This window comes from Colossoma macropomum, unplaced genomic scaffold, assembly GCF_904425465.1.
Source record: "Colossoma macropomum unplaced genomic scaffold, Colossoma_macropomum, whole genome shotgun sequence".
Taxonomy (NCBI): domain Eukaryota; kingdom Metazoa; phylum Chordata; class Actinopteri; order Characiformes; family Serrasalmidae; genus Colossoma; species Colossoma macropomum.
Window position 1 is genome coordinate 13,751,481 of NW_023494809.1, and position 16,482 is coordinate 13,767,962.

At 38.0% G+C, this 16,482-nt stretch overlaps 1 protein-coding gene across 1 annotated transcript; it reads right to left on the minus strand.

Moving 5' to 3' along the window:
- Positions 1-1,532: 1,532 nt before the first annotated feature.
- LOC118798623 (DOMON domain-containing protein FRRS1L) lies at positions 1,533-13,848 on the minus strand (the record flags this gene model as incomplete). The annotated part of the gene is made up of 5 exons (XM_036558050.1): positions 1,533-2,528; positions 5,119-5,365; positions 8,520-8,658; positions 9,223-9,307; positions 13,659-13,848. Coding segments are annotated over 5 exons (834 nt in total), but the record flags the coding sequence as incomplete, so codon positions are not given.
- Between the last annotated feature and the right edge of the window lie 2,634 nt (positions 13,849-16,482).

Genomic DNA, 16,482 nt, shown 5'->3' on the forward strand with positions numbered 1-16,482 from the left:
TTCAGCCACAAGAGCATTAGTGAGGCCAGGCCAATTAGGTCTGGATCACAAACAGCTTTCCAGTTCAGTCTAAAGGTGTTCAATGGAGTTTCATAACCCCAAAGAACGTAATTCCATGGCTTCCACCAGTAACAGCTTAACAGCAGGAAGATTTATACCACTTTAGCTGACACTCAATATTGCACTTAGTGACCTCAGGTGGGTGCATTTTTAACCCTTGGAAGTTAGGAGATTACAATTACATTCAATTTGCTTTCAGCATCGACAGCTTTGAGTCTCGCTTCTGACATTTTTGCGGCAGGGGGCGGGGGGGGTTGTTAAGGCAAAAAAAAGGCAAAAAAAAAGGACTGTAAAAGTTACTTTTCCACAAAAGATGACTGTGTTAATTACAATAACTTTACATCAAACTGAAATAAAATATCTCCTCCTTTACATACAAACAAACGTAGTAACCAACAAGTTTAAAATCTGCACTTTCAACTGAATGAGGTATGAGTGAGAAATACTTAAAGGGGAATTACATTTTTTCCAAAGAACTTTGCATAATTCAGTGGTTGAGATGTAAACAAAGTCTTTGAGAGTAGTTTGATGGGAAATGGTGGCTTGTAGAGTAATTTTCTCTAGAACTGAGTATTTAACATCAAACCACTCAAAATTTTTTTGTTTGTTCTTAACGACTTACTTAAGCAGAATTTGGAAAAATCAAACTGCACCATGCTTTTATTATTGCAGGTAATAACTGTGACTTTTGTCAGCAATGGAAGGAATGATTTGGCAAAAAAAATCACAAATTTACACAACCTGCTCAAACTACATCCAGGTCTTCACTAGGGTCACAAAGACTTGTTGATATGGTTTAGGGCACAGCTTGACTTACTAAAAATGAACAAAACTTCACAGTGTAGTAGGGCCGATTTTAAATTTACATTTCCAATATCATGTCCAACCTAGAGCGAGTTAACGGCTGAACCTGAAGAACAAGCAATTCATTTAGTGTCATACCAATATAAGCAGATAGCAAAAGAAAAATAAAGTCTGAAAGTGAAAAAAGAAATCTGGATGAATGAAAAATGAAGGATAAAGTAGTCATACACAATACAAGACACATAAGTATAACTTTGCCTTCACCCACAAGAAAAGACATCATGCCATCTGCTCGTCCTGAAAACAAACTGGCATGTTAAAATGTTAAACCGGTTAAAAGATGCCGGTAAATTGCACCAATAGGTTTTAGCCACTGCTACAACATTTACAGGCCAGATTTAAGCTGATTAATCAATTATTAGTTAATTCACATTTTTGCAGCCTTACTGTGTAGTTAAACGTAGCTAGATCACAGGTGTTTGAATTTTGACTCCTCTTTGTGTGCACACAGGCATATAGATGCTATATGTTCACTATTTCTGTTTTTTTTAATAACTGTTATTTAATTTTCTCAATAATGTTTATAAACAGAAACAACAGAAACCACAAATTTAAAACTGCATACGCGACCCTAATAAAGAGCTTGAGAGAAGTTTTGGGGATGTATTTGTGAAGAAGATTCAAGTGACTAATGACTTCTAGAGTTTGTTAGCAACATTAGCCTTGTAGCCTCAGTGCTAAACCAAGCACAACTTAGACAATAAACAAGTCTTGGCTGATCGACTACATCTGGGCTAAGTGGAAAATTGTGAAAATGTGATTTTTAGCCAAACCATTCATTTAAAGGAGCCAAATCCACCAATTACACATGGTATCTGGACACTTTTGGACGTATAGTGTATGTTTGGTTCCTCTTCAACAGTTGTGGATTAAGATTATTACTGCAGCTCCCTCTAGTGGCAGAAAAAGTGCAGTACCACTTAGTATAGGATGCTAAACGTACAGCTATGAACACACCGACACCTTGCCTGGCTACATGCAATGGCACTTGATTTGACATGCCATATCAACAAGAATACATAACACAGAGACCATACAGGAGATGCACCTGACAAGAAAAGAAAAGCTGACAAGACCAGGGACATTGCGCGTACATCTCGCAAACAGATAAGGCTGATGTCACCTCTATGGCATCCTGAATTTGTCTTATAGTAATACACACTGGATTAATAAATATGGCTAATAGTAATGTAGCCCTCTTCCTAATCTGTACTTTCCTGCAGAAATCTAGCTTGCTGGAGATGGTTCTATGCTAATCATTTCTGTACATAGCTTGCTGTTGCTAGTTTTGTGATTTTTCTCAGATGCTGTTTTATTGCTGCCGGTCTGTAACACTTTTGGATGGCCATAACACCTGCTTGTTGCAGACTCCAGGGTGAGTTTAGCTGCTTGCCCTGGTGCCCATAGTGCCTCACTGGCAGGTTGTCATGGTTATGGGGTGCCCATGAGCAGGTAGAAGGTGAGGGCCACAATGAGGAGGAGGCAGAAAGGGGAGGAGAAAGTCTGGTAGGCGGCGGCAGGCATGAAAATGTCCTCGTATTTGTAAATGCTGATCATGTGATCAGACACTGGCGGAGTGTCAATGTCGTGCCTTGTGATGGAACCTGGGAAAAGAAAATAGAGTAAATAGAGCTGTGTTTATGCTATACACCAAAGCAGTAAACCAGGAAAATGTACTGCACAGAGCAGGTCGTATATAGGTTGCATATATTAACATGTCATTTGCTAGACACCCATCAGCTAGTCCATCTTGAATGCTGTGCTAATTGTTAGCTGAGCACCAATAACAATTTTCCCTTCCAATACCAATATCTCATCCCTTACCAAGCACCAGTACTGATACTAACTCCTGATTATATATACACAATTCCACATATCAAATATTTTGTGTTGTTCTGTGTCACAATTAAAACATAAATGAATAGCATTTTTAGATGCTTAAGAAAACTTATTTTGTTTATTAACTATGCATAATTAGTATTTACTATTACATAATTGGAAATAAAAGAACCATACTTAAGTAAATATGAAATATTTTTATTGTACAAATAGTTAAAAACTAAACAATATATAGATTACCCTGTGATGCATTCGTGTAAGCGTGCCGTGACATCTATTTGTCTCACTGTCCCCACCCAGTATACTTGCATCTATATCTATGAGCCTCAGACTCAGCTGAAGTTTCTTCAATATCACAGTCATTCAGGCTAACAGTACCAGCTGTTGCTTGATGGCAGGCCACGAGACCACTTCACTGTCTAACAGAGGCACGCCAGAGACGGGCTAGTGAACACACTAGCCTGGTTAGTGGGCTGCTATGTTAAAGTATTAACCAAAACTAAAGGCTATCATCACCCCAAGAGACAGGCCGCTTCTTCCATACTTCTTGCTAATGCCTGCCTTCTCGGTAACAACCTGGACTGACATTAACTCAGACTGTAACTACACAGCGGGAGATAAGTGAGCACTGAAAGAAGGGCTCCTCTTAGCAACTGGCTGAGGATCTGAAAATGCTAACTGATGCTTACAAAGCATGCAAAGGCTGTAAAAAAATTCAAGGTGCTTCCTGGTCACAATTCCCACTGTCTGAATTTCACTAAGTGCAATTACATTAAGGGCAATTGCTAAGGGCAAGTGCGACACAGTCAGTCATGAAACTGAAACTGGAAAGAGACTGGCTTCTACAACAGGACAATAATCCATAACATACCCCCAAATTAGGGCTGGGCGATAAAACGATAATGATAATTATCGCAATATAACTTTACCTCGATAGAACGATATGACATGTTCGATAAATGTTCAATATAATACACCATTCTCACACTTCCACGTTCTTGCGAAAGCCTTGTTGGCGTTTTCTACTGCAAGGAAAGTGACACTACTCTGCTGTCGCCAGGAGAGGACGCATTTCCGAGTTTTTCTACATGAGTAGAGAGGGAGGGGGCCACGAGTAAGATGAGTCTTTAGCAACGGCTGAAACACGGAGTTATACATGCCCTGTTTGAGTGGAGCGACCGGCAATCTGTTCTCCTGCGACCGAGTGTGACTGACGAGGTCAGTGGTGTAACTATACTGTCCTACAGCGAACTCACCTCTTTCCTAACATCCTAACCAGCTTTAGCAGCGTTAAATCAAAATCACAATCCTCACAACTAAAGTCCTGTTACAGAGCTCGGACAGTCATATTTAAGTATTAGTGCATTCCCAAGCAACGAAAGTGAAAGAAAGAAGTGGGTTCATGTAAATTACAGCCCTGATGTAAACGAAAGTAAACTGAGGAAGCTGTGAGGCATTGGAGAGCGGGAGAGCGCTAACTTTCCAGGGTAGCTGTTTTTTAGCAGCTGGCTAACTTGAAGCAGCGCTCCGTCACTCCACAACACGGAGAATTGATGATACTGTAGATCAAACACGACACAAAAGCACCGCTTTCAGTTTAAACGTACCTAAAAAGAGGACTCTGTTTGTCTGGTGTTAGATATTTTGCGGTTCACCACTTAAACTACTATGATAGTATAGAGAAATCCAGTCCTCACCAGCTGGTGTCTGAATACTGTGATGTCATTTGTAATGGGGTAGCCGAGCGCTCGTCACCAGCTAAAAATAATCTGTTTTCTTTCTTAAATTATGACTATTACAAAATAGCCATGCTTTTCCGGCTGGTGAAAACAGCTTACCAGACACTTTCTCCCACTCTCCCATGACAAATTTGTGAAATGTTCCACTGTTTGGCGAGCGTTTGTCGTGTTCCGACCATAAAGGATAGTTTAAAACAGCAATTAACCACCCAGGAGCAAAAATCAGCCTTCAAACTTGAAAGAAATAATGATTTGACATTTATCGCGGTATGTATCGATATCAAACGATATGAATTTTGTTTATCATGATGACATTTTTGGCCATATCGCCCAGCTCTACCCCAAATCTACCATGAACAACTTCAAGAAACTATCTGAAGATTTTGGACTGGCCCTGACATTCCACTGACTTGAACATCTTCAAAAATCTGTGGATCATGTTGTGCATGCAAGACAGTCTAAGCATACTGCAGAGCTAGCATTCTGTCACAAAAAGTATTATATTTTCAAAATATTTTGCTGCAGAGGTTTTCACTTCAAAAATCAACAATTATGTCATTTGGTCAGGGGTGCACACTTTTGCATATAACTGGATGTGTACAACACCTAGACATACCCTGTATGGCAGGTCCCCAGGCGAACAGGTAGTACCAGCTGAGATGCAGGTCCACCAGCGTTTCCTCTCGGGGGACATGCAGAGGGCGTTTGAAGCGGCAGGTGACCCGGCTGTTCTCAAAAATTCCTTCCTCGTCCCTTGCAGGGTTACGCTTTATCTCTTTAGCCCACTGACCCACGTTGTAGAAATGATGGATCCTCACCCGCCCATTATCGTCATGGACACAGCCCATGACATCATCACCTCCCTGGAACAATGAGGATCAGATCATGTGACATCTCTATAATGTGTGCCTGTATTTGTGTGCCCATATTTGAATGTGCAAATGTGCTCTCTTTTACTCTCCCTTAGGGCTGCAAATAATGGATATTTCTATAATCAGTTAATCCACTGACTATTATTTCTTTAACTATCTATTCAAACTATTATACCTACTGTGGTTTCCTCTCACAATGCCCCATCACAGCACCACTATTATTCAATGTTCTGCCGTAGGCTCTGTTTTAAGTAGCCTAATATATACTGCTCAATCAATCAATCATACCTAATAAGTACTGTATAGCCTAATACATACTCCTGTACTTATTGTGTCCAAAAGTAGTAAGTAGTATGTACTATGTGACCAGCATAAATTTCTCCCGTGCACCAAAGATACTCGGATGTTATACAGTTGTATGTATAGTCACAAGTATAAATACCCCAAATTACATTTTGTTGATTTTCTACAAATATGTAAACACATCCGTCCAATATGTTAACCTTTTTTTGTACCAGAACTGTCCCTGTCATTCTCATTCATATACTACCAGTGACTATGGCTGGGTGATATGGCCAAAACACGGTATCACAATAAAAAAATTCATATCAGTCTACAGCGATGCATATCGCAATAAATGTCAAATCATTATTTCGTTCAAGTTTGAAAGCCGATTTTTGCTCCTGATTGGTTAATTGCTGTTTTAAACTATCCTTTATTGTCAGAACATGACAAACACTTCCACAGTGGAACATTTCACTAATTTGTCATGGGATTAGGGGTGCAACAAACGACTAATTAGATAGTTGAATAATTTATCAATTACTGAAACGAATAATCGATTAATCAGATTATGAATCACTACATTACCAAATACCTTTTATGTAGCTATTAGGTTTTAAATTTAGCTTGAGGTTGTTTTACGCATTTACTAACAATGAAGACAGTATGGATGACTAATATTTAAGAATTGCTAATACAAAAGATAAAAAAATAAAACTCCAATGTATTTTTTCCGTCAAAAGTTATAACCAAGGATGTGCAAAGTAGCAGCAACAAAATATAACAAAACTATTATAATAAAAAAAATCAAAATCAGATAAAATCGATCTAAATTTAAATGTTAAATTTAGACAGTGCAGTCTGTGCTCTGTGCATTCTACTGTCTGTCTACACTTCGCTGCAACTAAATTCTACAGTCATAGGTCTTTACTGGAACGCAGGAGAGTCTCGCTCTCCTCTGAGAGCAGATACTCCCCGCTGCAGAGAAGACGCGCTCTGATGGAGCGGATGGGAAAGTGGCGAATGTCTGTGGCAAACTTCGCTATAACCAGTTAAATAAACGTTTTGTGAAAACATTTCATTTCAACGGTAACCCTTTGTCCAGCTACCTAAACTATTAGCAAGTGGTGGCCAGCGTTCGCGAAGAACAGAAAACTGTTTGCAAACGCTCTCCTATGTTGGTCGAATCTGAACGCACCGGTGGCCTCGGCGTTAAGAAGACGATGCTGTGTTTAAAAGTGTAAGCGTTATCTGGAAAGTGAACAGGGTCGCTGTGAATAATAATAATAGTTACTTGGTTCTCTGTTCCAACTAAATTAACCATTCCAGAAAAAATGCATTTCGAAAATGAAAATGTTACAGCTCGGTTCACAACATGAAGTAGGGCGGCTTTTAGCGTTAACATTAGCTAACTAGCTCGCTAGCACAACTATCGCCGCGTCCCAAATCACACAATTCTGTACTTCACATACGACACTAACGAGTGCACCTCTAATGGTATTTGCGCTATTTTTATACACTAATTAGGTTGCTAGTATGCGATTTGGGACGGGGCGTATCTTACCGAGATGAATCTTCTTCATCCAGTGAACCGACAAGTTTCCTCTTCAGATGCTCCTATATGGAGGATGTGCTCCCGTGCCAGCTAAGGTCGGCTTTACAAATAGCACAACTGACAATCTTTTTTTCTGAGTTTAGCTCCACACTTTTGAGGATTGTGTTCTTGAGGCTGCCATCGCGCTGTCGTTCAGTCTCCAGTGAGCGGTAATGTCAAAACGTTTCTAGTGAGCGTGAGAAAGACGCGTAATGACGTCACCAACTAATCGACTACTAAATTAGTTGCCAACTAATTTGGTCGTTGATTTTAGTCGACTAAGTCGAATAATCGTTGCACCCCTACATGGGATAGTGGGAGAAAGTTTCTTGTTAGCTGTTTTTACCAGCTGGGAAAGCACGGCCGGAATTTTTGTAATATTCATAATTTAAGAAAGAAAATAAATTATTTTTAGCTGTCTGATGATAAAAGTGCTAAACTGTTTAGTTTCTTAACAACATCAGCTTAGTACGAACAGCAAGCATTAGCTGGCTCGGTACATCAATAATGGATCACACTGCCTTACTGCCATCACTCCTACCACATCCATGTCAGAGCATATCACAGTATTCAAACACCAGCCAGCAGACATCTGGATTTTTCTATTCTATCATAGTGGTTTGCTAAACCACAACCTAGCTAATTAGTTAGTTATATTACTTGCTGTTGTTGTTTGCTCTAGCAGTATGTCATGATGTTTGTTCGTACAATGTTTGCAAAGGGTTTTATGGCCATGGAGATCTAAAAAAAACAAGTTTGCTAGCCCAGATTTGTTTGCCTTGGCAATACACATCCATGAATTTAGGGGAGAGCTTCTGATGAAGCACTGCACCGAAACCTTGGTAAAGTTTCAGTAGTTACATGATTGTTTGGGAGTGACAAAACGGAATGTTCAATCATTTGTTTCATTAAAATAAACATAGTTAAAGTAGAGTGTCATTCAAGGCAAAAGAATTTAGTCTAAAGTCAGTTAAAAGCATGAAATGTATATTCAATAAAATGATCCACGTTTTTGCTGTAGACATTGAGACCCTTGGAGTCAGTAAGTTTCTCTGTAATGCACCATATTACATTAAACCATTCTGAATGACTTTGTTTACATCACCATGGGTGAATTATGTGAACTAATTGAAAAATTAGTGGAATTCTCCTTTTATACTGATGTAATATTACTGATAACCACTCATGCTTGCATCAGTCAGCAAACCAAAAATACCTCATATGAATTCTTTCCTCTTACATTTTAATTTGCTCTTCTTATTTATTTACCATTTTCTTGTCGGAAGAAAAGCCCACAGCAACCCAGCCATCTGTGTCTGCGCTCATCTCAAACTCCACATCTGTGCCAATGCGCCTGTAACTCAGGAAGTAGTCACATGTTTCGGCATCACAGCCAGGCTTTCCATACCTACACACACAAACACATATAAACAGACAGGTAGACAGAGAAAAACAGATGAAGCATAAGCACAGGAGCTTCAACCGTACAAATGTATTAATAGTTTAAGTACAGTGTTCCATTGAATACTTTTCGCATAGGTGATCTGGCATCACACACACTTGATTAAACAGGAATACGCTCACCTACGGTGCGCCAAATTGGTAAACAGTGCATTACTGCAAGTCAAGCAGTACTGTAGCACCTGATATTATTTTTATTATTATAACATTATGCCATAAAGTGCAATTTCCCCCTTACCTCAAATGTTGAACAGCTAAAATATGTGTAGTAGTGGAAGCTTATGATCACCAATTAGCATTGAGTACACTACATGCATTAATCATGACACACAAACCTCAAACCATGTTAAGTTATGTAAACTCAGAGATACTTACTTATAAGCTTCTTGACTCTATATGACATACTTCAATAAAAACGGAAACTTCAGATGCCAAATACATCTTGGCTGATCAACATTTAGGGGAAATTTCATAAATCAGATTTTTTGCTGAACTCTTGCTTTCAGCTCACCTGATACAGCCTTTGGTTATTCCACAGTCACTGACTTTGATGCGAGCAAATGGGTCAACAGGAGGTGCAGTTGGAAAGGGATAACCTGAATGACACACATCAAACAACACACTTCATGTTAAAAGTGAATAAATTATTATAAGAAACCAGGAACAAACAAAGAATAGATTCTTATTCATTTTTAAAACTGGAATATATAGCAATATGTTGTTGACACAGTGCAAAAGTAGCATTGGCACACCTTTATCATAATTTGTTTCTTAATTATTTAATTTGTTAATGTATTCTGGAAATCAGTGTTCATAACCTGCCACACAAGCCTAGCTGACCATCAGTGTGCACAGAAGACTTCAAGCTGTCATCAAAAAGACAGGATATGAAACAAAAGACTGACCTAATTTAACACTGACATTTTCTTGTTTTACTTAGAAACCCAATTCCAAAAATGTGGGGAAAGTATGTGAAATGCTAATAATTAATTAATTGATAATTATATTCATTTTTCCTTACCTGTATTGAATTGAAAACACTATAAAATCACAATATTTGATATTTTACCTTATGAATGTTATTGTTTTTTGGTAAATATATGCTCATTTTAATTTTGATGCCTGCAACACATTCCAAAAAGTTAAGACAGGAGCATGTTTGCCACTGTGTTATATCACCGTTCCTTTTAACAATACCTAATTGTTTAGGGACTAAAGACACCAATTTATACTGCTCTGTTACACAATTCTTTAGTTGCACAAGCACTTGGGGCCTTCAGTGTCGTATTTTGTGCTTTACAATGCACCACATATTTTCAATTGGAGACAGGCAGACCAATCTAGCACCCACACTCTCTGATTACGCAGCCGTGCTGTTGTAAGACATGCAGAAGGTTTCTTGATGTTGTCATGCTAAAATAAGCATGGACATCCCTAAATGACCCTGGCTGTTGAACCTTACGCTGGTAACAATTTGGATGGTGCTTTCTTTCTTTGGCCCAGAGAACACAACATCCATTATTTCCATAAACAATCTGAGAGGTTAACTCATCAGGCTACAACACACATTTCCACTGTGCATGAGACCATTTCAGGAGAGCTTTAGCCCAAAGAAGTCAGCAGTGTTTCTGGATTCTGTTGACATATTGCTTTCACTGTGCAGAGTGCAGTCTTAAATTGCATTTGTGGATACAGCGACAGATGTTAATTGACGGTGGTGATCTCAAGTGTGATCTTCATCACAGAAGCATGCCTATTTCTAATGCAGTACCGTCTGAGAGACCGAATGTCATTGGCATTCAGTTGTGGTTTTTGGCCTTTTACTTTCTGCACAGAGGTTTCTCTGAACTCCCTGAATCTTTTGATGATTATTCAGTGATTATGCACTATAAAGTGTGAAATACATAAAATCTTTGCTGATAAATGTTATTTTTGAACTTAATTTATATTTTTATAATTTACATTTTTTGCTCATGCATTTTCACAAAGTGGTGAGCCTCAACCCACCCTTGTTCATAATGGTTTACGCCATTCCTGGATGCTCCTTTTATATCCAAGCATGACTGCATCATCTGTTTCAGGTGTTTTTTAAAATTCCTTTTTTGGAACGTGTTGCAGGCATCAATTTTAGAAGTAATGTTTATTTACAACAAACAATGAAGTTGATAGGATACAATTTGACACATCTTGTCTTTGCATTGTTTTCATTCAAATACGAGTCAGAGTGTACTTATAATTCACTGCTTTCTGTTTTTATTTGCATTTTGCCTAATGTCCCAACTTTTCTGGAACGGGGTTTGTAAAAGCAGAAAAAGTACATAAGCTTAATCTGTACCAAAGGAACTGAGGAAAATTAAACAGTCAAAGTATTACATTTTTTCAGGGCCAGAAAGTGAAACATTCTTGATGGGCCAAATAAATCACTCAAGATAAACCTCATTTAACATGCATCTCACTTGCAAGCTTGAAGGCAAAAACTTAATACAAGCCCAATTTCAATAATGTTGGGACACAAATACAAATAAAAACAGAAAGCAGTGATTTGTAAACTGTCTTTTACAGATATATAGCTGAAACAGCACAAAGAAGAGATATTTTACTATTTTACCTTTTCACCCCTATCATTTTCAACCCTATTTTACCTTATCAATGACTACATGGAATTTAGAGATTTTACCATCTATAGTCCATAACATTATTGAAAGATACAGAGAATACAGAGAAATCTCTGTGCATAAAGCACAAGGCCAAAAACCAATTCTGAATGCCTGTGATCTTCAATCGTTCAGAAGGCACTGCATTAAAAATCGCCATGCTTCTATAACAAATATGACCACATGGGTCAAGACTGTAAGGCAGAAGCCATACATCGACAACATCCAGACTACCGACTTCTGTGGGCTAAAGCTCATCTGACATGGACTGACACGAAGTGGAAATGTGTTCTGTGGTCTGACAAATTCACCTTTGAAATGTTGTTGTGTTCTCCTGGCTAAAGAGGAAAAACACCATCACAGTGAACATTGTAAAAAAGAAAGGTGACATGCTTGTAAATATCCCCCTGTCTCTACTTTTCTGGAACACGTCTGGAGCAGATCTAGAATAAGTGTACACATACAATACAGTTAAATGGTTGAAACATTGAATATCTTGTCTTTGTACTGTTTACAATTGAATAGAGGTCTAAAAAGATTTGCAAACTATTGCTGTCTGTTTTTACTTATATTTTTCCTACTGTCCCAACCTTTTTGGGATTTGGTTTGTAAAACAAATAAGGACTGTAAATTGTAGTGCCTTATTAACCTCTTAAGCCTTTATTTTTTACCAGTTGCTGGACATCTTTCTTAGGCCCAATGAAGGGGCTAAGAAAGATGTCCAGCAACTGGTAAAATATTTGGAGCAAATAAAAAAGACAGCTGCAAAGCATTAGCATTAGCAACCAAGACTCAAATTATGTACAAAAATTTGTCCAATAGTTTATTTTCCCTACGGGGACTGTATCAAACTGTGACTGCTATATAGTATGATACAGAATTTAAAAAGCTCAATTCAAATATTTACTTACAAACTGCTCTGTACACCTTAGGTGGAAAGCACCAGGAGTAGCACTAAACATTTGTTGTGTTTTTTAGTGTTAACTTGTGATAGAGTAGAAAACGTTTAAGAAAAGAATCAGAAATAAGTGTTTTTATTTTTTAGGAATATGTGTGTTTATTTGCTAAATGCTAATGGAGACAGAATACCTTTAAACACCATAAAGCAAGAGTTTACAGGTAGTCATTTAGGCCTGGGAAAAGACCCATGAGCAGATCTGGGCAGAATACTTTAAGAAAGCAGTGATGGTTGAGTACTGAATACACTGTCCTAAATGTATTCAATAATGTATCCCATTACAATACTTAGAAAGTATTGTATTACTATTTATCCTAAATACAATTAGAATACATTTAGAATACATATTGATAAGGCACTCTTGGGAAAAATCTGCTGTTGTCATTTTTATTTCTTCACAGAGTTCTTCTGTTAATATGTGTCATGAAACAAATCACTTATTTAACCCTTTAAATGGCCATGTCCATGTAGTTAATGAACAATAAGCCTTAGTATGTAATAAGCATGTGATTTTAAGGGGTTAAATGAGCAAAATTCTCAACATTATTTTGGCTCTCATTGCCTTCTTCAGTCCCCTGCTGCTCCCACAATCCCACTGCCATCTCATAGACTAAGCAAACAATTTGCCATATTCCAACAACAAAATCTTGCATAAATAACTCGTTTATCATACTGATATATTACTCTATTTCAGTGTTTGTAAAGAAGACATGTTTTGAGTTCTTTATCATTGACATTTAAAATAATTAATAAACAAACTTTGGAGGTGTTTCTTTTAAAGAAGGTATATATATATTTTCATTTAGTAAGTATTCAAAAAGTACTTACAAAATTAAAAGGTAACTGTATTCTGAATACTGTCTTTACAAAATGTAACTTGGACCGAATACAGATACTGAATTTCTGTACTCTGAATATGTATTCCCAATACTTGTATTGCATTACACCCCAACCGTGTCCACCAGAAGTCCACCGTAAAACAGAGAATGGCCTGTTCCACTGAGAGAGGGGAGGGGGCGGGGTTAGCCGCGGGGTGCTGACCAAGGTGCTGAATGAACGAGGCACTTCAAAAACGGGCCGATTGTCCTACTATAAACCTACCAGGATCTGTCTGTCCACAAAATACATAGAAAAATACTCTGAACATTAATTAGGTTAAGCTATCCATTAACAACAGACCTAATATAAGCACTCTGGCCTCATTCCTCCTCTTAAGATGATACGAATGTGAAAAGCAGCTTCAGCTGGAGCTTCAACAGTATCTAGCAGCTCAAAAGCTTTCGTTTCGTTCCTAGCATCAAGTTTGCTAAGTAGGCGGTGCCAGAACCCTCTTACCTTCATCCGAAAGGTATCTGGACTCGAGGAATTCCGAGGCGAAAGTGCTATATGAGTCTTTATGGTGGTCTTTGTGTCCCGGCTCTCCGTGCTCTCCATGGCCGCCTCTCAGAGCGTTATCGTCGGTAGGACTGGCTACGGCCGCAAGCCACAGAGTGGGCTCCAACAGCAGAGAGAGCTGCAGGAGAAAACATCACCACAGGCGTCTGAACAGATTTATCTCACCAACGAAGCGAAAGGGACGCGCGTTCTGGGTCGCATTGGGTCCAAAGACGTAGCATTAGACCACACAGCGCATAATAAGCCAAGTTTATGAAAAGCAATCGGATTAATAATGATGTTATTAGATGTACAGCTTCGATGAGATTGCGCCAATGAGGAGGATTTGAGGCGGGGGCTCCGTAACGAATAAGGCTAAACCAATCGAGGGATCAGAGAGGGATTTGTAACATAGCTGTTGTTGTTTAGGCAAAGCTAAATAATCTCCGTGAGAAATTTCACGACATATATCTTGGAACAAAGATTTAACGTCGGCTAATTATCCGATACTGCATTTCTATTTATTGTTACTTTGTTAATCCTTAATTTTTAATCTTGTCCACCCCCCTTTCGTTGCACCTTTTTCTCTCCTTCCCCCCATATCAACACCGAGACTGACACGTTGGGGCCCAATACGAGAGCACTACGTGAAAACGTAATGGAGTCAGTTTTTAACGTTGCCTTCAGAGGCTTGTTTACTAGCATCAGAACCGTATTGCAAATGGATAAACTGTACAATCTATGCACACCTAAAAATGTGGTTCTTCAAACGTTATTTAGTAACGGCAGTGGTTCTATTTAGAACCATGAATGCTATATAGAACCATTTCAGTTGTAAGACTTGATTAATATTCATTTTATTTTCATTTCACCATCAAAGCCCCATTTAAGTATGAAATGGTCCTATATAAAACTCCTGGTTCTAAATAGAACCAAGAAATCCTTGAACAACCATCTTTTTTAAGTGTGTAGTTAGATATAATCAAGTGTTACAAGAGAATCTTACCAAAGAAAAATAACAAACACTTAACTGCTTACTTTGTGTACTAAAATAAAGTACAAATAAATATTGCTTGAATTAGATGGTTAAGTCCATGTTGAATTGTTCAGTTTCCTCATTTGATATAACACATATCGCACATTAGATCAATGTTTCTCAATCCTGGTCCTGGCTGAGCTCTTTCTATTCGGGTCACAAGGTGACTTTCAAGGTCTTCATGATTGTGAACTAGGTGTCAGTGTGCATTGCAGGGATGTTCCACAGCTACGGAACCTCTGGGTTGTTAGCTCATTGTGACTAACATTTGATCACTGTCACACAATTATTATTCATATCAGAAAGCAATGAAATCAACATAAACCATTACATGTTGTTTGAAAGCAATGTTGAAAATCATGCATTATATTGTTGTACTCCCAGGCTTAGGGAATTCATCCTTCTCTGAGTGGCGCTAAATAATATAAAATTATCAGTGCAGATTGGATTTACATTGCTGGTTTTCTCACTTCTTGACTCAGAAGACACTCGTAGGTTTCCTTCTGGTGGTTTTGGATAGTAAATAGTTTGTGCTCCCTGGTTCTTATCACCACTACTGTAAAAAAATCCAAGTCTGTAAGCAGACATTTTAAAAAATCAGTGAATTTACCCTTTAATCATTGATAATTTTGCATACATCCAGTGTTTACTTCTGCATGAGAGTGAAGTTCTGTGGACAGATGTGTTCATTAATTAAGTCAAGACCAGATCAAGGAAGAGAAGAGAGCTGGTTATGGCTGTCTTAACTCTCCACTTTTCTCGTGCCTCTGATTATTCTAATTTTGATAATCTGGTTAGTCTTGACATCGGAGAGATCCAAAATAGAGATATTCTGTGACACCCCATAACTCTAGCCCTACAATATTAGAATAAATGACCACTGCACACTTCCCTATACTTGTTTAAATTTTTCTATTGCTATCGGTGGTACATTATGGTGATACATCTGTGGAATACAGTAAGTATATCATGAGGTTTATTCTTAGAATGTTTTATATAGTCATGGGTCTGTTGGCATGACAGAAAAGTGCAGAATTGCCACTAATTACTTTCCATTTGAAAAGAGATGGAAAGTAATTACAACTACTCTCTTTACCATACCTCAGTAGATTTTTCCCTGTAACAGTAATTTTAGAGAACAAATAAGTCAAAAATAGCTTTTACTGAAGATTATTTCTAATATAAAGAAAGTATTCAACTTTTAGTTTAATTTTGATAAGTGTTATAGTGTGAAAAATGTCTCTTCCACCACTCCAACCTGAGGAAGCAATTAGCGGGCTGTCTGGCTATTCTTAGCTAAATAGCTGCTTCTCTTTTAATTTTTCTTCTTTTTGCTCATTTTAGAATAACAAGAATGACTCAATAATGACTCAACCAAAATGTTCTTTATTTACTCTAAAGCCGCTTACTTTTTAGTTAGCTAATGTTGCTAATTTAAGCTGATGTTCAAGGTAAACTAATGGGTTAGCTTAGCCAATAAACATAGTAAAACTACGAGGAGAGTACCTATGTTCTCAGGGTTCTACATTCTCAGGCTTCTATGTTCCCAAAGTTCTGTGTTCCCTGGGCCCTATGTTCAGCTTTTTATATGATACATTTTACCTCAGAATTATACATTAAGGAAACCTATGAAAAGGTTTCCAAGCACATGGCTAACATCATGGGATCATCAAAAGTCATAAAGGGAACAAAAAGGAGCAGATTTGTCCAATTTTCCAATGAGGCACTTTGCCTCAGCTAGGCTAGCTT